The sequence below is a fragment of the Podarcis vaucheri genome (assembly GCF_965113315.1).
Source record: "Podarcis vaucheri genome assembly, chromosome: 1".
Taxonomy (NCBI): domain Eukaryota; kingdom Metazoa; phylum Chordata; class Lepidosauria; order Squamata; family Lacertidae; genus Podarcis; species Podarcis vaucheri.
In genome coordinates this window covers 68,502,600-68,529,719 of record NC_138759.1, presented here as the reverse complement: position 1 = coordinate 68,529,719, position 27,120 = coordinate 68,502,600, and the positions used below count along the sequence as shown (strand labels likewise).

General features: G+C 43.3%; 1 protein-coding gene across 1 annotated transcript in view; it reads right to left on the bottom strand.

The window, feature by feature from the left end:
• The window catches only part of SPON1 (spondin 1), a 280,598-nt gene that overhangs the window by 14,769 nt on the left and 238,709 nt on the right, over positions 1-27,120 (bottom strand). The window contains exons 8-10 of the mRNA XM_082214277.1: positions 8,573-8,774; positions 1,214-1,354; positions 25-103 (exon numbers count right to left, since the gene is read on the bottom strand). Coding sequence (XP_082070403.1) covers positions 25-103; positions 1,214-1,354; positions 8,573-8,774 — 422 coding nt within the window. The remainder of the gene's footprint in view (positions 1-24; positions 104-1,213; positions 1,355-8,572; positions 8,775-27,120) is intronic.

Below are 27,120 nucleotides of genomic sequence, written 5' to 3'. Positions count from 1 at the left end.
AAATAGAACATAATTAAAAAGTACCTTCATCTTCTGGAGCTTCTGCGGCAAGATCTGCAACAATGTCATCAACGTTATCGGGGACAATATTGCACTGCTCTCCCTGCAAAGAAACATTTTCAAGTGTTTAAATTGGCAGAGGAAACCATGCAGTTGCAGGCGCTGGAATGGAAAATCAGCTGCCTGAATATTCACAAACAAGATCTGTGTCCCTGGAGTGTAACCTAGTGAAGGCCTAGTGAAGTCATGAGGTCCTTTTGTAAATGTAAGTCTTGTGAAATAGCCCAGGAAGCTAAAGCCTCAAGGGTACCTAGGCCTCTCTTCTGAAGAATGAGAGCTGCTGAAACTTCTCTCTGGAGAAGTTTTCAAATATGAGTCAGAAATGGCAAGCTAAGATGCAAAGGAGAATTTTGTAAAAGGCAAATGTGATTTAAAATGCTGGCAAGGTGGGAAAACATCCAACGTGATGATCTCATTAGTCATAATGCCAGATGTTACTGGGACGGCATGTGGGGAATTATGGGGTTGTACTGGTACTTGCCTTTCTGTTTGCCTGATGGAATGATCTCCCTATGCTGTTCTGAGAGTTCTCCAAACACCCAGAAGAAGATTTGGAGAGGGTTCAGGGCGAGGGGGGGGGGAGTCATTTTGTGTTTGCAGGAATCCCTGTGCTGGCTTCTGCTAGCTCAGTGAGTTAGTTGACTACCAACCACAGTCGGAAGCCGTTATGCACACCTTGAAATCATCTGCATAGGAAATAAAGAGTAATCCAGTTCTCTGGTTTCCTCAGACCCAGTGCTGCTAAACTTTGGTGGGTCCTTGAAAAACGAGCCTCTAGGAGGGGTTCCATTCGTACTCATATGTATTGGCAAGAAGTGGTCATCCTCTCAAGCAAACTGATTGGGGCCAATGCATCCCTTAACTGTGATTAAAGTGAAAGGTAGTGAATTTGCTCAGCTGGGTACTCTGGAGAGGCACTGTATGAACTTGTAGCTCCCTCTCAGTCACTTAACATTAAGAGATTGGGACCCTCATGTCTCCACTGACCCAACATAGACAGAATGATCAATTCATAGCTTCTCATTGATGCTTCTTATGCAACAGTTGAAAAATCTAGTAATGAACAAATTAGTTCTATGTTCCAGCTTTATTATTAGATTTATCCCCACCCCCCATTCAAATTGTATTGCTGTTAGGAATGCCATACTGGTACCTTCCGTGCAATCCTTTCAATGACAACTCTGGCTACTGACTTAATGGATCCTCCTTCTGGGTCATAAAAGGGACTCTGGGGGTGGTCAAGGCTGGTGAGAGGCCTTATCTTCTCTTGAGGTACTGTTGGTTTGTTGGGTGACTGCAGCAGAAGGATATAGATATAGAAGAAACCCGTGATAAAAAATGTCACAGTGAATAGTGGACACTTAGCACAAAAAATAATAGCACTAGAATCAAGAATCACTCTGAAAAGTTTTCAGTTGTACACTACTTCCATTACAACTGACCTCAGATTCTAAACTCTTTATCATGAGTATATATTTGTCATGACTGTCTATTTTTTATGGTTTTAGGTTTCTTTTTTTAAAATGCACCTGCTGTTTCTTAAAAACTGGGTTTTCTGGAAGTTTTTCTTGTACATTGTCTCTTGAAGACTGTATAAAAGACAATTAATAAATTAAAAACAACAGCCTGAAGCTAAAATGAAGACAAACTGGGAGCACATTAATTTATATATTTTGTGTCTTCAGCCCCAAAGTAAGAGTCACTCACAGCAAATACTCTATAAAAATATGGAATCAAATCAAATTACAATATGAACTAATTTGACAGCAGCAATACCAGAACAAAAAATAAAAAATAAAGCAGAAAAGCCACCAGAATTGTAACAGGCATTGTGTTATAAATCCTACAAGTTCAATTAGAAAGCATGGATGACTTCTACAAACCCACCCCATCTTCCGTTTCCACATTTCTGTAAAAATCAAAACACACTTTAAAATTTGAGCATAAATACATATTGGATGTCCATATTCCCTAACAAATATTGCTGCACTCAACTATTTCAAGACATCAACTGCACAAAAGGTTTTGCGACCTTAGCACCTTACTAAAAATAAAAATCAATATAGCCAGAAAATAAACAGGGCAGTCTATTCAAATCCTAACTTTGTCTACACTTGCACATTTCTCATTAACTGCTCTCATACATATTCAGGAAGGTAAATATTTAACATAAAAATTGAATATCGCAGAAAACGTTGTGTTGACTCCTAGCGTGTGTCCATGAACTCTGTCTGCCAGTACTCATAAATCATTCCCAGTCTACACAATGACTTCGGGTTGACTGATCTACAGACTAAAGCAAGTTCTTGCACTGTACTTAAAAAAAAAAAAAAATCTTGCTTGCTTGTTCTACCTTACACTTTGACATAAAAGGCAAAGTTCAAACAGAATGGCAAGAGCTTTCATTTGCCATCCCAATTTCAGTTCTCCCACCTATTCCTCTTGAGACTTTTGCCCTTCCTTTGTGGCTCCTGGAAAAGTCAGCAATGAAAACTTAGTATGGATGTCCTAAAGTTTTAAATACACCATCATAAATAAACACAACTCCACTGAAATGACAATAGAGAAGGTCTTTCAACTGTATGTTAATGGATGAATAAATATAATATTAGGCAGAAACCTAGTCCCTACTTTTTATTTCAAGGCACACTCACTAGAGCAGAACACCCATACAAACTCCTGTAAAAATGATAACCAACTAAACTAAATTGGATTCTTTTTGTCCATATGACATCCAGATTTGGGGAGGAGTCTGTCAATCCAAACCTAGCTGTTACTTGTTTGCATGTGCATCTATTAAATTCTGATCCACAGCAAACAGATTCTTGCTAGTCTTTTAGTACAGCTCAAGCTGAGTGCAACCCACCACTCATATATCAGATACTCAACAACCTCTCTCCCACCCAGATTTGTTTGGTACCTCGGGTTAAGTACTTAATTCATTCTGGAGGTCCATTTTTAACCTGAAACTGTTCTTAACCTGAAGCACCACTTTAGCTAATGGGGCCCCCCACTGCCACCGCACCGCCGGAGCACGATTTCTGTTCTCATCCTGAAGCAAAGTTCTTAACCCGAGGTACTATTTCTGTGTTAGCAGAGTCTGTAACCTGAAGCATATGTAACCTCAAGTATATGTAACCTGAGGTACCACTGTATATCCCCCACCCTTTCAACAGAAGTGGGTGAAATGTGCAGGTAGTCCACAGAAACATTTTTGTTGGCAAAAGAGCCACATACCCTTGGAAACTTTCTCAAGGCTCTGTGCCAGGAGTGGCCAAACCAGGAGTAGGTGGGGCCAAAGCCACATACACACCTCATTCATGTTAACACGCACACGCACACACACACGCACACACACACACACACCTGTAAACATGCAGACACATACAGTATTCATCTATTCATTCTCCATTCCTTCCCCTCAAAAAAAAAGAATCATCTCAGATCCCCCTGTATAATAGCATTAGAATTGTCTTTAAAAGAAGCCTTGCTGTTTGAAGAAATTCCAGTGCAATTCTTCCCTTTTGGGTGTCTCACAGCCCTCCTTATTTTTTGCCATGCTCCAGTTTCCAGCGTTGGTGAGGCTGGGTGGGTGGGGGGAAGGTAACGGCTACAGGAAATGGTACCATGGAGGCAAAGCCAATGGGAGTGAGGCTTGAGAACAGGGGCAGAAAACTGTACAGAGAAGCTGTGTGTGCCTCATAAGGCCTGTGGGCCACAATTCCCCACCCCTGCTTTAAAACCATAGCCATTAAAAAAAAAACACACACACCACAACTTTAAAGCACAAAGGGGAGAAAAGATCCACCTGAATATATACTATAAATTGGCTTTTATCAGTTAGCTTCTGCTCATTCTATAGCACCAGACGTTTGGCATTGCAAGCTTTCTTAAAAGCCTCTTTTGCAGCATCACTGTAGCATGCAGGCAGGTGGCAGAAGCACATAAAGAACAGGGATCCTTCCTTTGCTTTGTCTAGGAAACTATGAGAAATATCTGGCTAAAGGCTTTGCTGCCACAATCAGCTCAGACTCATCCACTAGGAACCTGCAGTGGGCTTTTTTATTTCTACGACAGATAATTTTTACTGTTTTTATTAGTTCGGCAGTCAGTTTTAAAAAACCCCACCACATTCCACAGAATTGTCAGAAGACAAGCAATATGCAGCTGGATTTTATTTTAAGAAGCTGGATGGATAAGCAAGTGGACTGATTTACATCGTGGAATCAAAAAGAACAACAGAAGATTATCAGGACTGTATTTCAGCATTATATAGGCAATAACCAGCTCTAGACTAAAACTGTGCTGAACTGCACCTATTATTCTCATGAAACCCTTTGCTCCTTACAGAAGAGGTTTCCCAACCCTGGCCTCTTTCATGGAGAATGGGATAATTTTTGTGAAATTTTGTGGGGCAGGATGGTTGCTCTTAACTTACTAAGTGATACCTCAGAGACCATCGCTTACACTTGGAGGAGTGCAGAGCTATTTTTGCAAATGCTTCCATCCTGACAGCATTTCCTAGAATGCCCATTGTGTCATGTGGCCACATACATGGGCATTCCGGAAAGTGATGCCAGACTTGAAGTCTGTATTTGAAGTAGGGAAGGGGAAGAAATTTGGTTCAGTTCCCATTTAATCCCCACTTTCCATATTAAGGTTGTGGGGTGGGGTAGGGTGAGGTGGGTGAACACCCTGAATTTCCATAACAATATGAGAATGGAAACACAACCCTCCTTCAAAAGCCACCCTTTTCTGAATTTTGTGATGCCGTTCTTCTACCAAACAATGTCACAGGAATGCATATATTAGGGGCAAAAGTGCATAAAAATGAATATATTACTGAAAGTAACACACACAAATGCACTATATTGGGAGAAATCACTTGCAAAAAATGTGCTCATTAGTGAAAACTGCATACAAAAATGCGTTAAATAGGAAAAAGTCACACAAAAATGTTGAAGAACTTTCATAGGTTTCTTCTTACGAAATTGTTGCAAAAATTTAAGATGGGAAAAATTAAAAACAGATAGAAATTGTCAGATCCTTCAATTCCTAGTCAGGAGAGTCTCACATGATTGCAAATGAATGTGGGGTGTTTAAAAGTCTGAAGCAGAAAAAGAGCCTTCAGCCATCTTGGTCTGTTAATAATAGAATGGATTCGGTATCAACTTCTTATTTCTAAAATTTATATCCTATATGAAGCCGAAATTGATTACTGGAAGCATTCTATTTTATTAAAAATAAAATAAAATAAATAAAATAAAATAAAATAAAATAAAATAGGGTTGCTTCCCCCCTCCCCCAACACACATACCTCTTTAAGGCAAATTCAACCTGATTTACACTTCTGCCACCCCACCCTGGCAAATGCTCATCAGTCAGAACTAACAGAGATTGGTTAAGTAGAATTATAACAAATACAGATGTATCTTTCTGGATGTGGTCTCCGGCTGCAAATACAACCAATCCATAGGACTCAGTCTGCAAACCCAACTCAAGGATTTGTGTAATGATAACTTTGTTTCAGTGTCAAAAGTCAATACAAACAAGTCAATTAGTTAGAGAGCAATAGGCTTCCAGCATCAATGTAATTGTATAGTATATGATACAGTAAGATATGTTAAGATAGAAAAATGCATCTACAGTCGTACCTTGGTTCTTGAACGCCTTGTGACTCGAACGTTTTGGCCCCCAAACGCTGCAAACCCAGAAGTAAGTGTTCTGGTTTGCAAACGTTTTTTGGAAGCTGAACGTCTGATGGGGGTTCCGTGGCTTCCAACTGAGTGCAGGAAGTTCCTGCAGCCAAGCCTTGGTTTTCGGAAGTTGAACAGACTTCTGGAACGGATTCCATTTGAGAACCAAGGTACGACTGTATTTATTAATTTTTTGATGAATTTCCAGATTGGTTTGTCCTCATTATTTTCGACCCAAGGGTCTGTTTTAAAGGGTAATGACAAACTGTTATGCAAGTTCACAAGTGTGCTAGTTCTGGTTTCTGCTGACATCTTCATTAATGACCATAAAGGAAAGTAAACAATGCCTTGTGTAATTCCGGGGTAGTAAATTGGGAGTTGTTGACCTGTGGTAGGAAATGGACTTGGAAAAGAGGCAGGATAGTAAACCATAAAATGAGAAAAACATGCAGGGAAGGAGGGGGGTGGAATCTTGAACAACAACATTCAGTGGGAAGGCAATAGCATGCTTGAAAAACAATAATTCCACTAAACAGCACAAAATGATAGTAGGCAGGAAGTTTGATAAGACCACACAGAGCAATACAATGACAGAACAGTAAGATAGCAGAGTTCCTGTGGTGAGTCATGGAAATAAAGTCTACACTGTTCTGGAGGAGCCTTGGGTAGAAAACAGCACATGGCACTAGTTATCTCAGCAAGGATATACATAAATTGGAACAAATTATTTTCAGTGCATACTCAACAGACTGCATTCAAAATCGTTTGCTTCTGTCACTGGAATATTAGAGTCCCTTACTACTCTTTGAACATATTCTTTGTGTTGAAATTAAAAAAAGACCCTTGGTTTCTAATTTATGTAGCTGGAAAAGGTATAGGAAATAGGATATCTTTTTGAGGATCAATATATATGTACGACAATTTTTGTGGCATTTTTACACATGGAAGATTCCCCCTACATTGTAAAGAATGAGATGCTCTGCTTCCACTCTTTTGTATGCTCAGCAGAGAGCCAGCATGTACCCATATTGGATAAGAATAATGATATTTAATAAATATGCCAGGAAGCATCCAAGCATCCAATGGACAAAGCATATTGTCCATTTCCCACTTAAAGAAACAAATTAAGTAGTAATCTTTTCCTCTAGTTATAAGGATATAGGATGTTTAGTCTCTCAAGACTGATCAAATGAATAAGAAATTCTTCACATAAAATTACATAAAGGGGTTTTGATTTGAGATCCAGCTTTCTCCCTCTCTCCACAAGAGCCTGCCCAATGTTTAATTACAATGTATTGATTCTTTACTTACACAGAAGCTATTATACGTGCACTACTCAGGGGATACTCTTTGCCTTATGTTACACTAACACACTGCTTCTGTTAAAGTCCTGCATTTAAATTTTCCCACGCTCAAATACTCTGGCATAAGGACTGTACATTCACAGCCAGCATTGGAGGGGATGTAACCAGCAGCTGCATACTTATCATTACTATTTCCTAGCGGCAGTGTACAAGTGGTGGTTAGGTCAATCCAGAAAAAGCATGGTGTGTGAGGACACAGAGTGCCTTGTGGTTCATGACAGGCACCTGAGAGATGGAGGACCCATGGAAGCTGGTGCAAGCAATCATTGGGAAAGGGGATTCTGTGGGAAAACCATGACTGTCAAAGTTAATTCATAGGAACAAAACAGCCTTGGATTGACCTATGTGGACTGGACGGACCCTATGTCTCAGGGCTGCTGTGATGTTAACAGGAAGACCACAGAGGTCACCCTGAGCTGTGTGGAGGAAGGACAGGATAAAGTGTAATAAACATTTTAGAATGGCAGAACTTCACAGGAACAATACCATGAGTTATACAACTATTTGAAGTTCTGGTCTAGGAATCCATTTTAGAAACAATTTCCATGCAAAACTTATTTCTGCATGTAAGAGTAGCAGTTATTAATCAGCAGCCAAGTGGTGTGGATGTTCAAACTGCAGTGGGCAAGGCCTCCACTAGGATATGCAAAACAAACAGAAAGGAAGCCTCCAGAAATTTCACAAATGATAATAAATTATTTTCCCTTCCCTTGCTATTTCTTGGATGCTACTCCTGAACAGAAACCAAAGTATCAGACCCTCCAGGTATCCCTATTTTCTAGGGTTATCCCTGATTTAGAGAAGCCATCCCAGTTTCTAATTTGATCCCGGAATATCCCACTTTTCCTTCGGATGTCCTTATTTTCATTGGAGAAATGTTAGAGGAAATGGAGTTATTCGACCCCCGAGCCATCTGAAGGCAATGCTGTATAGGGAGGTTTTTTTAAATGTTTATTTGTGTTTTTATATATGTTGGTAGCTGCCCCAAGTGGCTGGGGCAGCCCAGTAAGATGTGTGGGGTAAAAATAGCAAAATTATCATTATGGAATGGGACATCCCTATTTTCATCGGAGAAATGTTGGAGGTGAAATTCTAATATCAGGACTCATTGGTGCTGCCCACAGCAAGATACTTTCTTGATTAGTCTCCCACAAGGATATCTAGCACTTTTGACAGATGGGAGACAAGGCAACACATATTGACTAACAACCTGCATTAATCTTTTCTAGAGGCACCATTTCTATAGGAAAAAGAAGCTGCCACTCCAGCTTTCCCTGCTTCTAACTGGTGCTGCAACACTTGACCAGAAACAGAAAGCATGCACATTTAATTTATTTGTCTTAGATATTTGTACCATGTCCTTTAGAGCAGACATCTCTCACAAGCCCCTGCATGTTTCTATTCTCTTAAACAGCGCACATTCTAAGCGAGTAGCATCAATATTTATGATACCTCATAGGTAACACCACTGTCAGTGCCAGCATCCCATGGTATCAGATCTTGAATTACTCTCTGGACCCATCCACATTCTTTGGTGCAGAGATCTTCAGCCGAAAGCCCTACATTCCAGTCAGGACTGGGGCCTAGCATGGTAAGGAAAGACATCAGATGACGTGTTCTGTCCACAGAAAATTCAGCAGAGGGAGCAGCTCTTCTGCAAATGAAAAAGAGGGAAATGGCTCAGCTAAATATTGCTGCTTGAGACGATATCAGCTTGCATGCCAAATGGAGTGAGAGTATAGCGAAAGAGAGTTGCACTGTAAGCCATAAAACATTTCCGGGAGAAGAGTCAAGCCAAAGTTGACACAACACTTCCCACAAAGTGCTTTTAGGATCAGTGGCAGGTAGCAGAATTCCTTACTGTACCTGAAACTTAGCAATAAATGATTGATAAGGCAAACTGCTTGATAATGCTGTTGTTTTGTATACTACATCCTTTACAACAGCAAAACAACCACATGCATTTAATGAAATGGCTTTTATTTCATTCCAGGTATTCTTTTATGAGTGATTTAAGTCACTAGCAAAGGAGACAAAAGGATGGCTTATTTTAACTGCGGCAAAATGTTGGTTTAAACGGCAGGTAATTTCTAAAGACATATATTTTCACCGCAATTTTAGCTGGGATTTAACAAAAGCATTCAGACTGGCAACATTTTCAAAAGTAACATTAGTTAGATTTTAATGCTCAGGCCTGTGTGAGATTTATAGCATTAGCTTGTAAATGTTGTAGCCAAGTATTGTGCAAGTTTCTGCCAAAGTACATTCAAAGTGATAAGCAGCACACCCGAATTCTTGAGGTCTTGCCAAGGATTCCCTTAAGTAGAGGATATGTTACATGTGGAATCAATCAGGTTGTTTGAGTAACAACATCCAAAGGTCTTCAGTGATTGGCAGACCAACTATCCCGTAGATGAACTATCCTTGCTAGGCACCAAACTATTGCAACTATTTCTCCATATTAACATGTGCATAAGCAGTGCCTGATCCCACAGGGTTTGTGCTGCTGTAGAATCCTGTTCTTGCCAAACCTAACAGTGACAACTGGCATCTGCCTTATCTGTCAGGCAAAATGTGCTGTTATCTAAAGCCAACGCAGGATTGTGCCAGCCTCACAAGAACCACCAGGCCCAAAAGGGTTCAAGGAAGGAGTATAGTTATGCCATCAGATGTCTTCCTACCCCTTCGCAGCCATCTCTCGACATGTGGCAAGTGTTCTGCCATATGGTGTTGGAGACAGGTAGGGCAGACATCAAGGGTTGGCATGGTAGGGCATCCACTGAGGCCTAGAGCTTTGCAGAGGGCCCACCATTGACTTAAGATGCTGGGCCAGTTTCCCATTTCTTGGTAGAAATTCTTGGCAGCAGTGAAATGAAGAGAGCACAGCGGACTAGAGCTCTGTTGCATCCTCAGCACCTCTCCTATTGATGTTGGAGTCACAGGAACTGCCATATGTTTCCAAGTTTGAAAGACACCTGGAACAAAGCAGCAACTCTGTTGCTCACCACAAAGCCTGAGAAGAGTCCCCACAGATCACACCAAAGGCTTTTCTAATCCAGCATCCTTTATTCCAAGAAAACCACGAGAAAATAAAAAGAAATATCATAGCTAAATCTCTACTTTATTACAAAATCTCCCATGAATACAGTACATATTATAAGATATGAACCAGTGCTGGGCTGACAATTTCCCAAAAGTTATTAAAGGGGAGAGTGAAATTTCAGTGAAATGTTCATATGTGGGATACAGCTTTTTATTGCATCTACCTTAGGGCCATATTCAACTAAATTACTGCATCAGTGAAAGCCGGCAAGGTGATTCCTTCCCGCATCCCGTGCCCTGCCTATACTCTGCCCAAATCTGATCTGGAGGGTCAGGGAAACCCCCAGAATGGCACAAGAGGGGAGGGGAGGGGAGGTTGGTTCATTGGGCAAGCAGAAATACTTCTGCTAATAGAGTGTTCTCCTTAGTCTTATGTTCAATGCAACCTTGCTGAGGGATGTTTGCGAGTGTCCTTTCTTTCATTCTATCAAACATTTCACTAATGGTCTGTACTCTGCATGGAATCGGGGCAGATCTACAATGGAACTAATGAAGTTTAAGCTCCAGGGCCCCAAATTCCGGAAGGGCCCCAGAAGTGACTATAGTCCAGATTGCTTCAAAATTTGGGGTCTACAGAAGCCAATTTGAGAGGCACAACACAGATTGGTTATTTTTGTTGTTGTATATATTTCATCAACCCCGAAGTTTGAGAGTCAGTAGCACAGATGTTGGAAACGTAGGGTGATCCGTCATGGAACAACCCCGCTGAAGAAGACATCAGTGGTTACCCAGACCTCATAGATGGTTGCGAAGGGATCGCCAGAACAGGTCAAGCTTCAGGGCCCCGAAAAGGTAGGTCCACCACTGTATGGGATAACTCTTCCCATGGTTTTTTTCATTTCAGAAAGTGTGGGCAGTCAGGGATGTTGCAGAGTGCTGGCGAAATGCTTACTGAGGGGAAACCAGCAGCATAGGCACTACCCTTGACCATCTCACAATGATTAGGTAAGTTCAGAAGTCTAGAGGAATTCTCAAGTGCCCTTCAAATGAGGCAGAAATATGAAAGTCTCTTTCACAGAGGAAGAAAAGTTAAGAAATGGGAGGATAGATTTTGACAACAGGTATGCAAATGCTTGAGTGGTCATATATAAGACTTAAAATATTTATTGAGTATATTATTCAACTAACTGCTGCACTAAAGAAACTTACAATAAGCAATTCACATTTAGATGGTAATTCAGTTAATGAAATAACAAAACATTCAGCATTCATGCAACATTTTTGAATAGGCCAGTTTGAGATTAATAGTAGAATGTGAGGCCATCGTTAATAAAGTTCACCATCACTGAAAAAGAGACATTTAGTCCTAAAATATAATAAAAGTGATTTTGGCATATAAGTGGTGTATTTAATAATAATAATAATAATAATAATAATAATAATAATAATAATAATAATAATAATAATAATAGCAATAATAGTAGTAGTAGTAGTAGTAATAATAATAATAATAATAATAATAATAATAATAATATCATTGAAATATTTAAAAAATATTTAAAAAATCAGTTTTAAGAAAAGAATAATTTATGCTAATGTTAGCAGTCTAATGTATGTATGAGGGGATGATTAGCTGCTTGTGCTTAAAATTGTGCTCCCTCAGAGTTTGTGCGGCTCCACAAACCTCTGTGTGTGACAGAGCTCCTCAGACATGTCTGCTCTAGTCACTAGTAGAGTCTGACAGTGGCTGCCTGCGGAAGCGCTTCCAGCAAAGAAGCTCCTTAACGGAAACGCGTCTCCTGGACTCACGACGTGGCAGCTTCCGGCGAAGCATGGGTCTCCCTATGGTTGCTTCTGACACCTCCCAGCTGTTTTCGCTGGACGTGTCTCTCACCCCTCCCCTGCTAGTTCCTGCCTTGGCTGCTGCGTCTCTCTCAGCATTCCTGAGATCCTCCTCCAGAGACCCCTCGCTCCCCCTGCTGGTCCCTGCTTTAGCTGCTGACTCCCTCCCAGCCTCTGGGAGCCCTACCACCTCCCTTTCCTCTGATGTCAGTTCTCTGACATCCACCTCCCCTCCAGGGCCCCCTTCCCCCCGCCCCTACTCTCTCCTCTGGGCGGTGAGGAGCTAAAACCCCGAAAAGAATCCTCTTCATCTTCAGACGTCTCGAACATTTCCCTCCATCGGTCTCCGTTCCGGCTCGCTAAATCCTCCTCCGCCTCGGAATCAGAGAACCCCTCCAACTCTTCTTCTTCGTCGGTGGTGGCAAAGTATTCCCTCCGGAACCTCGCCACTGGCTGAGGTTTACGAGGGAATCTCTGATGAAAAGTTTCTATCAAAACCTCGTCATCTACATCCTCTGCCATGACCCAGGTGTTTTCCGACTCCGGCTCCCCTTCCCACATTACCAAATACTCTACTTGATCTCCCTTCCACCTGGAATCGAGAATCTCCGCTACATGGTAGCTGTGTTCCTTTTCCTCCATAGCTGGTCCCCTGTTGACCCTCCCTTCTCTGTCCCCTTTATACGGTGACAGCAACGACCTGTGGAACACTGGGTGCAGCTTCATGTGGTTCGGTAACCGGAGTCTGAAAGCCACTGGGTTGACCTGCTGCGTGACTTCAAATGGGCCCAGCCTTTTGGGTCTTAACTTCTTACAACCCCCTTTGAATGGTAACCCTTGGGTGGACAGCCACACCTGGTCCCCCACCCTAATGCTTTCACCTTCCCTTCTGTTTTTGTCTGCCTGCCTCTTATATTCCTCCTTAGCCCTGTTTAAGTTAAGTTGGAGCTGGCGATGGATCGCTTCCATTTCTTCAACGAACTGTTCTGCAGCTGGAACGCTCCAGTTCTCCCCTTCCCCCCCTGGGAAGGCTCGGGGATGGCACCCGTGATTAGCCAAAAAGGGGCTCATCCCCGTGGACACGTTCTCTGCATTGTTGTAGGCAAATTCTGCCAACGCCAGCTTCTCCACCCAATCATTCTCTCTGTCATTCACATAACACCTCAAATATTGCTGGAGGACACCATTAGCTCTTTCCGCCTGCCCGTTGGTTTCTGGATGACGGGCAGTTGAGAAATTAACATCTACATGCAGTAAGCTCATGAGCTTCCTCCAGAACCTGGAAGTAAATTGTTTCCCTCGGTCTGAAACCACCCTCAAGGGGGCGCCATGCAACCTAAACACATTTTCTACAAACAATTTAGCGGTTTCTTCTGCTGTGACCGCATGTGAGCAGGCTATAAAGTGGGCCATCTTGGTTAACAGGTCTACCACAACCATGATGGCTGTTTTCCCTCTGGACCTTGGCAGATCAGTCATGAAATCTATTGCCACTGCTTCCCATGGTCTTTCAGGCGTGGGTAGTGGTTCTAATAAACCTGCCGGTGCCCGCCTCTCCCCCTTGGCTCGTGGGCATTGGTCACACCCTCTCACATACTCCCGCACATCTTCCCTGACCTTGGGCCACCAGAATTCCCTGGTAACCAGCCACATGGTTTTGTGTTGCCCAAAATGCCCTGCTGTGGGGCTATCGTGCAGTTGCTTGAGTACCTTTTCCCTCAATTCCCCTTCAGGTATATACAACGCTCCCTTGTAGTACAACGCCCCGTTTCTCTCCTCAAAACCCCCGGGTTTGTCTCCCTCCCTCCTGAGACCCCTGAGTTTGTCCTGGGCGTATTCATCCTGCACCGTTCCCTCTACCAGTTCCCTTTGCCCCACCAATGCCGCCCCACACACCCAGCGGTCCTCTGGAATGACATGGGTCTCTTCGGGTGCTCCCTCCCCCTCCAAATATTCAGGTTTGCGTGAGAGAGCGTCCGCCCTAACGTTCTCTGGGCCTGGCACGTAACAAATCTCAAAGTTAAATTTGGAGAACTCCTGGGCCCATCTCAACTGCCGTTGGTTGAGCACTCGCGCAGTTCTCCAATACTCTAGATTCTTATGGTCCGTGCACACTTGCACCTTATGTTGTGCACCAATTAGCAGGTGCCTCCACCTCCGGAAAGCCTCATGAATAGCAAGAAGTTCCCGGTCGTACACCGTGTAGTTCCTCTCGGATTTGTTCAGCTTTCGCGAAAAGAAGGCACACGGTCGCCACTCTGACTCCTCCTTCCCCGGCTGCAGAAGAAGCACCGCCCCTATGGCTCTGTCAGATGCGTCTGTTTCGACCCTCAGGTTTTTTTGTAAATCCACATGCAGAAGTTGTTCTTCAGAGGCGAAGGCCCTTTTCAGTTCCTCAAACGCTCGCTCCGCCTCCGCCGTCCAAACAAACTTCTTTTTACTGCTGAGACAGTCCGTGATGGGCGCCGTCAGGTGGGCGAAGTTTCGGATGAACTTACGATAAAAGTTTCCAAACCCTAGGAACCTCTGCACATCCTTCTTGGTTTTGGGTGTTTTCCATTCCAGCACTGCTTGAACCTTGCCGGGGTCCATGGCCAACCCCTTGTCTGACAGGCGGTACCCCAGGAATTCCACCTCCTTGGTATGAAACTGACACTTCTCCAGTTTCACCCACAGCCTGTTGGCTTGCAGCCTGCTCAACACTTCTCTGACGTCTCTCACATGTTGCTCCTCATTCTCCGAATACACCAACACATCATCTAGGAACGCCACGCAATTCTTGTAGAGCAAAGGCCCCAGTACGTGGTTCATGAACGATTGAAAACACGCGGAGCCTGTTTGTAATCCAAAAGGCATCACGAGATATTCAAATGCCCCCAAAGGGGTGAACATGGTGGTTTTCCATTCATCCCCTTTCCTTATACGTATCAGGTTGTACGCCCCCCTTAGGTCCAGCTTTGTAAAAAATCTTTCCCTTCCGCACCCTGGTCAAAATATCATCAATCCTGGGCATAGGAAAAGCCGCCGGCTCTGTCACTGCATTTAACCGCCTGAAATCACATACAAGTCTCGGCTTGTCCGTGTGCTTTTTATCCACAAAAAACACTGGGCTACCCCCCGCTGCCTTGGACTCTCTGATGAAGCCTCTCTTCAGGTTCTTGTCAATGAACTCTCGCAACTCCTGCATTTCCCTGTCTGACATGGCATACAACTTGCCTACAGGAAGCTGTGCTCCAGGGAGTAAATTGATCTGGCAATCAAAGGGCCTATGCGGGGGTAGTTGGTCAGCTTCCTTCTCGCTGAACACGTCGCTGAGATCTGCATACTGTGGTGGCACCTTCACCTTCTCCATTACTTCAGTCCCTGCTAGGGTGGCTTGGGCCCCTGCTGAACCCTTTCCCCCCCTGCAGTGTTCTAAGCAATGTGCTGAACCGAAGGAAACCACTCTTTGATGCCAGCCCACCAGCGGATCATGTAGGGCTAGCCAGCTCATTCCCAAAATAATGGGAGCGCCTCCCAAGGTGGCCACATTAAACGCTATCAGTTCTGTGTGCCTTGCCACCCTCATTATCATTGGGACGGTCTGCAAGCTGACTCCTCCTCCCAACAGTTCCCTGCCATCGATCGTGGTCACCTGCAGGGGGTTGCTTAAAGGGATCGTCTGTATCTGGTGTTCAGCAGCAAACTCCTTGCTCATAAAGTTGCAGGAGCTGCCTGAGTCCAACAGTGCCTTTATTTTTAGGGGGTGTCCATTTTGCAGCTCTAGCGACACTTCAATCACTAGAGCAGGTCGGGGAGCTTCTGGCACGGGCACTTTCACTGCTCTTTGGCCTGGCTGCAGTGCCCTGACTGTGGCAACCAGGCGTTGGCTTTTACCTGCTCCGTTTCTCCCTGCTCTCCCCCCTCAACAGCTCCCACCATCCCTTGCCATTCCTTCCTCTGGGGGCAGACTCTGGCAAAGTGGCCTGGCTGTTGGCAGAGATAGCATTTCCGGGCCCCTTTTCCCTCCTTCTTAGCCCCCTCACTGGGCTTTGAAACTGCGCGCGCGCGGGCTGTTCCGACTTCCATCGGCTCTGCCGGCGGGAAAGCTGGCTCAGGAATGTCTGGAATGCGGAACTCCTTCCAACGTTCCCCTCTCCCTTCCCGCCTCTCCAAGGCTCTTGCCTCCTGGCGCGCTCCAATGGTCAGCGCAGATTTGGTCAGCTGATCCATAGACACCGCCCTGGGGCTCCGGGACAGCTCATCTTTCACAGCCGAAGAAAGACCTTCTTCAAATAGCATCTGAATGGGTGCCGCCGCCGATAAATCCCACCCCAATCTGTGAATCAGCATGGTAAATTCAGTCCAGTACTCACGGACAGATCGGCTTCCCTGCTTGCAAGCCATTAGCTGTCTGCGCACCACCCCTTCCTCAATATCGCTGGAAAACATGATATCCATTGCACGAAAGAACTTCATAGTGTCCTTTAGGATATCATTGTGCGTTGCCATCAGGGGTCGAACCCAGTCTCGCGCCCCCTTCTCAAGATGCCCAATTACGAAAGCAACTCGCGATTCCTCGTCAGGGAACTCATCAAACTGCACGTTAAGGGCATATTGCATCTCTGTCCTAAAGGCATGGTAATCCTTGGGGTCCCCCCCAAACTTCTGCACCAATCCTGGTACCTTTCTGGGGAACTGAGTGGTTCTCCCCTTCTTGTCTGCATCCTGAGCCCTTCTCTCCTCGAGCCTCGCCGTCTGCAGCGCAAGTTGGACCTCCAAAGCTTGATACCTTTCTTCCAAGCTTGGACCAGCTCCAACCCCTGCCCCTCCGGTTCCAGCTGGGTTGCTCATGATGCTTTCTCCTGCACAGGCAGCGTACAGAGACTGTCAGACTGCTATGAGGGGATGATTAGCTGCTTGTGCTTAAAATTGTGCTCCCTCAGAGTTTGTGCGGCTCCACAAACCTCTGTGTGTGACAGAGCTCCTCAGACATGTCTGCTCTAGTCACTAGTAGAGTCTGACAGTGGCTGCCTGCGGAAGCGCTTCCAGCAAAGAAGCTCCTTAACGGAAACGCGTCTCCTGGACTCACGATGTGGCAGCTTCCGGCGAAGCATGGGTCTCCCTATGGTTGCTTCTGACACCTCCCCGCTGTTTTCGCTGGACGTGTCTCTCACCCCTCCCCTGCTAGTTCCTGCCTTGGCTGCTGCGTCTCTCTCAGCATTCCTGAGATCCTCCTCCAGAGACCCCTCGCTCCCCCTGCTGGTCCCTGCTTTAGCTGCTGACTCCCTCCCAGCCTCTGGGAGCCCTACCACCTCCCTTTCCTCTGATGTCAGTTCCCTGACAGTATGGACAAACCATGCACTCAGACATACTTCTGTTCTGCAGCAGATAGGTCTAACTGGACAGTTAAGAGTTTTCAAAATTCTTCTAACATTTTGTAAATAGTAAAACTCTTTGTGTCCATTTTTAACATTGTATTGAGAATTGAACAGATAAATCTTACTATACGTTTACATTCTCTCACTCATTGACCTGTCTTTTCATTGTGTTTGGGGCAGGAGATGGGAGTGGCCTTTTCTTCTTCCATCCCACATTAACGTTGCCAGCTTCAGGGCCGGCACAGAGTCACACCATTTTGGCTGGCAAGTTGAGGAAACAAAGAGGCTTTCGCTATGGTGCACCCAGTATTGACATCTGCCCTCGCCACACACTGCTGTCCCCTGCTATACCAGCAGAATCTCACAGATTTGACATCTACTACCATGATGGAGCTTTCTGTCAGCTTGTGACAAGTGTCATCTTGTCAACATGCCTCTATTTCTATCATTTGGAGTGATACTCATACTATTTCTTATGGTTCTTCACCTTGGATTACACCCTTAATTTTTTTTAACAAAAATGGTAAAAAGAACAAGGAAGGTAATCAAATGCTGACCACGTGCTTCTCTGTAGCAAACAAGTATATTTTCTCTTTTTGAGAAATATGTACTGTAAGCTTTTTGAAGAAAGCTTCACAGAACTTGGATTTTGTCCCTGTCAAGCATGCTAGTATAGCCTTAGTTCAAATTCTGTTTGTGTCTTCATTAGAGGCCTCCAAGGAGAAAATGTGACCAATATTGGGCAGCAAGACTTGCAAGATGGATAGGTCACCATACCTGCTACAGATGAAAAGACTTCTGATGTCATCTCATCCATCACCTGGCAGCTATGATAAGATTGCTCTTTTCTTTGAAGTGTTTCAGCCACTTTAATTCTAATGTCTCAAGCCATTAGTGTTCAGTTGTTGCTTCCCGTGAACAAACATGTCTCTTCACTTTGATGGATGGAAGAGTACCAATTGAACTAAATACAAAGATTTTCGAACGATGTAGCAGGTTCGGGATTTTCGGCTGCACAGATTGGTTTTTAGAATTGTTGCGATGGAGCAAACTCTGTGAAAATCAATAGTGTTTGCACTAGGATCTTCACAGCACTGCAGTTTGCACATTGCTTTTTCTGGAATAGTCTTCTGAAATAAATGGGGAATGGCTGGGTCCAGTATTGGGGGGAAATACAATGCTAGGAATGTCAACTGGATGAGTATTTGGAAGGGATTTCCTTCTCAGCTACTCCACCACAACCTTTTATCAAGGCTTTTAAAACATCTCCCTCTAAATCATCATCATCATCGTCGTCATCATTATCTATACATGTTTCTTCCTATTAAAGAAAAATTACTAATAGAGACAAGTTTTCAGCAGTGCTATTATTATTTACTTTTTCTGATTTTGGACTTGCAAACACCTCAAGAATTTTTACTAGCACCATACTTTGCCAAGAAGCAATATTAAACAGCCATTTCTGCCAGCAGTTCTGGAGATGTGGCAGTTCCTTACCCTGATCCTTCATTTTTATTTAAAGCATTTATTTAGGACATCCAACAACAGTGTTATCCTGGCAGCTCACAAATAAAAAATAACAAAATACAATTCTAAAATTCAATAATATAAAAGAATAGCAGCATAACTATTTTTGACACACTTGCAGTCAAAATCTGTTTCATGGTATAGTCAACATACATGACATGCAAACACTGGTTCTTTACGTTACATTAATACATTAATGGGGAGAGGTATCTTATTTGCACCTGAAGCAAAAAGACAAAATAACACCACCTCCTCATGCAGGTATGGGGCATTGCCCTCCACCCTCCCATGGTTTTTTAATGTATCGCAATCCCATGAAATCTGTGCCACATTAAAAAGCGTATCTGGCTGTATACAGATTCAGGGTTGGCATCACGAAACAGCAAAGGGCATTTGCCACAGGGAACCGGGAAACATAGTAATGGACTTCATCCCAACTAATCATAATCAATTTATTCTACAAGGCTGGCCTCATCACTTCTCTGCATTATGCTGGTGCCAGTAATAAAACCGTAACAATGTGAGAAAATAGACTCCGTCTCAGTTTCAATGATAAAAATTATTCAATTTATTAATACAACCGGATGTGCATTTCTCTCCAGAAATATAAAGAACCAGGCAATAACTCACTTCACATCAGCTAACTCCATGTCATTACGTTTCACGAGTATGGCACTGTTATTTTTAGATGGAAGATAAAATCATCAAGACAAGGTCTTATCACATCCTGTAATATAATTTAAATGTACTGTTTCACAGTAAGAATAATCAAGCTGCCACGGTTTTAACACTAAAAAACCCTTCCATTAATTATGTATTCTGAAAGTGGCAGATGGAAGGAAAACGAGGACAGAATTACACATTTCAGTCTGATGTGTGTCTTGTTGAATAAAAAGAAGAAGAGAAACCAACCACTTTAAGTTGTTTCAAGGAAAGGAAGTTGCACGTCATAAAATGTGGCTCCCCCAGGGAGTTTTAACTATGTAGCAGTATGCCACTAACATTAATTATATTTATTTTGCTCATCATCTATACAGCAGATTGGTTGCCTGATATCTGCAGATTGGTTGCCATCTCTGTTGTACAAGAAGAGACTTGCACAGTTTAAAATTTCATCTTACAATATTTTGGGACTGAAGAAGACGCCCTCGGCCAGATGGCCAACCGCTATGGTGTCATCGGTTAGATATATAGATGACTAAACATACGGCTGCTGCTAACATTGATGAAATATTCTGGCTCTTTAGCACAACAGAGAGTGCGCTGAACTACCTCAGGGAAGCCAAGCCTAGGGCATCTTAGGCTAAACAAGTCAAGTTGAGTCACAGAACTCTACCTCACTTGCCATTAAAAAATAAACAGAAGCTCAGACTCTGAGCATTCTTACTGAACATTTTTACTTGGCCAGCGGGATTATGTGCCTGTTTTGACAGACTTCCTATAGACTCCACTTCTTTAATACCCCCCCTTATTTCCCACAGAGCTCTTATACAAGCATTTCTCTTAATGCTGGAGCAGTGGTGCTGCAAGAAGGATGGGATACATTTTTGACCACCGTGCCAAGGCGAGGCAGCATCTATTTCATTCCTTGTCTTATAGTCACACAAGAAGCTGTGAGATTATTATCCCTAATTTAGAGGTGGGGAACAGGCTGATACCAAGCATGAGCTATGTCTTTCAACAAAGGGGCTCCCAAGTATTCATCAGTGTACTGAATTTGTATACACAGTATTAACAGAACAAAATAAAACAGCAGTGGTCCCCCAACGCCTCATGCTCAGAAGACTTGGAAAAAAGCTGAGTGTCCTAAATGGTTGTTTTCTGCCTGTTGTAGCAACTGTGATGAGCTGACCTATATGCTGTATGTTTTATTGTTTATTTTATTTTTTTATAAGTTGTATTTTATTGTACTATGATTTGATTCCATAGAATTTGAACAATAACATACAATATGAAAGAAGCAATACAAATTAAAATCAATATGAATCTTTAATGGGTGTTCATTCTCCCATCTTCAACTACAAATCCACAGAGACACTGTGGACCACCTGGATGAAGCTTGCAGACCACAGTTGGTCAATGGACCACAATTTCTGGACTCTTGATAAAATCCATTGTTTGTTTATTTATTGCACGTGTATCATGCCTTTTCTACTAGGAGCTCAAGGTGGCATGCATGGTAGTAGTAGTAGTCGTACTCGTAGTAATAATAATAATAATAATAATAATAATAATAATAATAATAATAATTTTATTATTTATACCACACCCATCTGACTGAGTTGGTTCTCCCCTTCCCTCATTTAATTCTCACAGCCCTGTGAGGTTATTTAGAACACAATATTTTTGCTGCCCCTTCATGGATCACTGCCTTGCCATGGCGAAGGGGCTTGAATAACTCAGAGAAGCTATCAACTATGCCGTGCAGGGCATGCAAGATGGACAGGTCATAGTGGAGAGTTTTGACCAAATGTGATCCACCTGGAGCAGGAACCGGCAAGCTACTCCAGTATCCCTGCCAAGAAAACTCCATGGACAAAGAGAAGATCAAACCTATCCATTCATAAGGAAATCAGCCTTGAGTGCTCACTGGAAGGACAGATCCTGAAGCTGAGGCTCCAATACTTTGGCCACCTCATGAGAAGAGAAGACTCCCTGGAAAAGACCCTGATGTTGGGAAAGATGGAGGGCACAAGGAGAAGGGGACAACAGAGGAGAAAGCTGTAATGGGATGCTCCCTGATGTTGGGAAAAATGGAGGGCACAAGGAGGAGAGGACAAGATGGTTGGACAGTGTTCTCGAAGCTACCAGCATAGTTTGACTAGACTGCGGTAGGCAGTGGAAGACAGGAGTGCCTGACGTGCTCTGGTCCATGGGGTCACGAAGAGTCGGACACGACTAAACAACTAAACAACAACAACAACACTTTTGCTGCACCAATTTTATCAACTATAAATATCAGAGAGATAGAATCTAGAACCACATGCTTATGGTACTTTCCCAAGCTCTTCTATGAGAATGGGTGCCAACATTTCTCCCATGTTTCCATTTCATATTTTAAAAAATCCCTGCACATTGATGACTTTGGGTCCTCTCAACCTGGGAGAAGGAAAATAAAAAAGTCTGTGGTAGAATCAAAGCTTTGTAAGACAACACTGCAGATACACAGACAGGGAGCAATTGCTCGCTTTGCATTTGACAGAGAATGTGAAGGAAAATGGGGAGTTTGGGATGAAGAGTATTGAATGTGATGACCACAAAATACAAGAAAGGGCTTATATTTTACACTCAAAGTAATCTTACTGAATGCCAGTATTATATATAGAGGTCTTCCAACCTCACATTCAGTCAACAAAAATATAGTGCCTTTTAGCTAAGGCTCTCTATTTTATGGAGGTACAGACAGGTCAGGCAATTTCCCCTGAGCTAATCCTAGGGATATGTGAAAAGTCTATTAGCATGTGACTCTCTCCTGGCCTGCTGCACCTCTCCAACAATAGAAATGTAAGACTTGGGAGCTGTAGCAATAAATAATTTTTCTTTGTCCATCTTTCCTTTCTCGCTGTAAGGCAGAGGTCAAGGAAAGAGTTAAAGTGGTGGAATTCTTCTGCCAGCATGAACAGAGCTTTTCATTCCCCAACATAATTTATAATGCACAAAGGAAAACACACTGCCAGACATCCCGGGATGCCATTTCAGATTTCAATCACGCTGAGTGGGAGGGATTTGCAGGCCCACCCTAGGCTGCATTCAAGGCTAACTGGTAAAGCAAAAAAATAGTGCACGTCGCAAGCATTCGCTGGGCTTGTTTTATACACTTTATATAACAAGGCGAACCAATGTCTCAGGGACCATTCGATTTTCCTGATAGTAATCCAGACATCAAAGGTAAAGTGAGCTGTAATCATAAGTGATCTGGATTCACGGTGAAGTTTGCACCATTTAGCAGCCAGGGCTCATAAGTTATAGATCACATGATGGGCTCAGGCACAACATGAAGTGTTGATTATTTTCTTCCTAAGTAAGGCTTCTCCCAAGTACAGTGGAATAGCCCTGCGCCACTGCCCTCCCAATAGCAGTGTCGATGACATAAATCAGGGTGGTCTAGGGCAGGAGATGACGGCTTCAAGATCAGGGCTGTGCAGGTGCACTAGTGTGAGTGTTGGATTGGCTCTGTTAAGGCACCTCTGAAATCCCAACCTTGCTGCCACTTCAACACAGTCCCCATGAACGTCAATGACGCTGCTGTAAGGAGGGCAGAAGTGCAGGACTACTTCACCATGCCAGCTGCTCCTCCTTCTCCGGCTTTGATTAAAGTCATTTGAAATTGAATTTTACAAGCCCTAAACATTCTTTTCTGAGCTTGGCTTGGGAGAAATTTGAAGGCAATATACCCAGTGTGACACCTGTCTACTTGACTCTATTGCATGCATCACAATGAAGCTAATAATACACACATGCGTTTATAACTAATTCCACTTCCATCCACTGTTTGCAGTTTCTTCTGTTTTCTGTTTATCTTACCCCCCGGGTGCCTGGGAAAGTATACTCCAGTGCTATCATAAAGGCGTCTGCTGAACAGAGAGGGCTTGGTGTGCCCTCAAGTGCTGCTATCTGCACTTCCCAGAGCACTGTGACACTCCTTCCAGCTTAGGCTCTTTACTCACACACCATACTCCAAGGTTGTAGTGGTTGTCAGGAGGGATTGTCACTCACCTGGAGCGAATGCTACTTAGCCAAGTGCATGACTAATTGCAGCCATGCTAATTAAGCAAAAGAGCCATTCTGTGCTAATAGACTAGTGTGCTGATTTTATTTATTCATTTATTGCTATTACAAGGGCTGTTCTGGGAACTGAAGTAGATCTTGCACAGTAATCTTGATTTGTCAAGTTTTACAGTGACCACCCCTCTGCCCCCTGCCCAACAGTTTATTCGCTAAATCTCAGGAGCAGAACTTTCCCCCGCCCTTCAACAGGAAAAAAGAGAAAGCAAAGGGGCCCCAAAACTGAATCCAAAGTCTAAGTGTTCTAAAATCTTGTTGCTACCGGAACATATCAAAAAGCATATTAAGAGAGGGAGCTCAAGAAGTCATTTAAGACAGCAGTAGCAGAAAGGGGTCCCACACAATTTTGTACCACATGTTGACACTTGATCATAGTCAGCTCAACCAACAAAAAGAGACTGAGAGCAAGGTGGACCACGCTGTCAATGGGATTATGAAAATACTGGTACAGGTGAACCACTGGCGGAGAAAGGCGGGTGCGGGGGTGCGATTCACACCAGGTGTCAGCCATGAGGGTGGGTGACATCACCGCTCCACCGCCAACCTCACCCCACGCTCACTGCGTGGGTGGCACCCCCAGACACTCGCTGCATGGACAGCGGGCCACTAGGGACAATGCTGCCCTAGCGGTCCCTCCCCCACGCTTGCCGTGCGGGCAGCTAGCCCCACCCCTAAGGGCTGGCTAGCCCTGCCCCCACGCTGCTCCGGGTACCGGGGCAGGTAGCTCCGCCCCTGAGGTGAACCAGCCCACACATCTCAATTTCTTAAATAAAAACACTTAGTGTGCCTGGTTGAGAAGAGTCCTAACTTTATTTTCTTTAGAGCTGTACAACTGTCTATAATATCTGAAAAGTAAGAGATAGCAGAAGCCAGCCCTGAAGCTTTTGCCAGAACAATATAGCATCCTTCCATCTGAAGGACAATCTATTTTATAAGCAGCGACAAGCCTGCAATTGTATTTTCACTCCCTGTGTAATCTCAAAAGATGTCAGACATCATGGCGCCTTTATTAAGACTTAAAACACCTCACCTCTTTCAGCATCAAGTACTTTTCCAAAGCCTTTCAGAACTTCTAACATGCCTGGGTTTTTACCTGACTGAGAGCTGGATGTAGAACAGGAAACTAATTTAAATCTTAGCAAGTTCCATTACATTTTGCACTACTTGCTTTACAAGCATTTACATAAGTGCTGACAGAATCGCAAACAGATTTCTAAAGAAATCAGATGGAGAAAGTGCACACATTAGTAGGAACAGACTGAAGGATGTTTTGGCCAAAGGATGGGCAACAGATGGTCTGAAAACAACCTCGAAACTGCAGCCATAAATGTGACAGAGGAGGAAAGAAAATAAAGACAGGTTGGTACAATTAAAACTTTGTTTTACAATCAGCTGGCCATTGCTTTCAATAGTCAATTGAATCAAGTTCATATGGTGCAGGATGCTGGCATGGTTGGGAGTTAAACATTCAAGTGAGAAATCTAATATAGCCTTCAGTATGTAATTGTGATCATTTTTCCTCCTTATTGACATTGCATTTTAAATAGAAATGTAATCACATGAAGCCAACTTCATCTTTGCTGTGGAAACCTATAACAGATATGATTTCCCCCCTTTCTCTTGGCATGTAACACAATCTTCCTTAATCTTTTGTGATGGAATCTCCTTTTTATTTATTTTACTGTTGACGGATGTACCATCTGAACAAATAAAGAACAAAACAGATTCATACTGCTGCCCATGAATTTAATTTCTGAACATTATTCATGGTTCTTAAAACAATAACTTCCACAGCTTCCACAAATAATTGGCATTTAAATGCCAACCCATAGTTTTCCCACATTTAATCCAGATTTACCTTTTCTAGTGGGAATCCAATAAGTTTTTCTTATATATATAAATGTGGCCAATGACCCAATTACAACATTAAGTACCCTGAATGAGCAAGTTTCCTCTCCAGGAGATATCATATTTCTAACCTGCCCATCACTTGGGGCCAGGTGGAGATGTAGAATATAAAACCCCAACACAGTTGGTACATAATGCTAAGACAAACCAGATATTAGCATGAACGTGCAAGCATGTATGCTCCTGGAGAAGATATTGTGGCTGATGGCTCCTTTTCCCAGCCTGATGCTGCTATGCATTTCTGAGCTAATGTATGGTTTGTTTTAGCTTGTCATCTTTACCCTGGCTCATGGTTTGTCTCACTCCAGATTCGTTCTTGGTTTACAACTTGTGGTTTGTTTAGAAGTGTCCCTCTATCCAGTTCTCCTGGCTAAGCCAACTTCCCATGGGGCACTTCCTCCTCCTCGACCCCTGAGCCTGTGCTGGATAATGCTATATCAAAAGCCCAGGTGGACACAGTCAGAGTCGTCCTCAGCTTGTCCATCCAATACTACAAGCCGACATGGCACTCTAATGCAACAATCAATTAACATCAACAAATGGAGGCAAACTGCTTATGTGCCAGTTCTGAAATTAATTAAAGCTGGAAGACAGACAGAGCAAAATGAAGAGAGCCAACCTGCCAAAGAATAATGAAATGGAGCTGGGGAAATCCGTTCATACCTAGCTTAAGTAGGGAACCATACCATTCAACAACCACCTTTTTAGTAAAACACAGGGTTCACAAAGTTGGCTTTTGTAGTCGCAAGTTATAGTACATAAGTTTTCCTTTCTCTCCCTTTTAATTCTTTAGGTGTGTTTTTCATTATGTATCACTGTTTCACACTCTTCTATTCTTGACAACATTAAAGAGATGCTTCCATGCTAGACATACACTGGCTATAAAATGATTTTTAAAAGGAGAAAAACAGCTGAGCTAGGCACACTAGCCTGTTGCCATAGAGACAAGGGACTGTCTTGTCTTCTTTCTTTTCTATAATTCCCAAATTGAGAAAATATTTCCTTACTGCCATGCCATGCCCTTTTTTTTTTTTTTTTTGCAAAATGTTAGTGTATTCAGACTAGTTTGACAGCACTGGGCTCTTAACAAAGAAGTACAGTATCCATAGTAAAACTTGACGGGGGAAGGAGCATAGATCAAAAGGATGGGTTTTTATTGCATTAATTTCTTTTTTAGAAAACCTAACAAAATACTACGTTCTCTTGCGCAGCAGTGGCATCCAAAACAGTGTGCAATAATTATGAAAACCATAATACTATCAGCAAAAAACAACAACAGTTAAACATTTCAAAACATAATAAAACTCTGCTCAAAGCCAGCACAGCCAAAATGTAACACAACAGGTGCAATGAATGCAGCAGAAGCCCAGCAGCAAAATCAACTCCTTGAAGAAGAACCAAAGAAGAACCTGCTGATCAGGCCAATGGCCTATCTAGTCCAGCATCCTCTTCTCCCAGTGGCCAACCAGATGCTTGGAGGAAACCTGCAAGCAGAAGATGAGCACAGGAGCTTTCTCCCCTCCTGTGGCTTCCAGC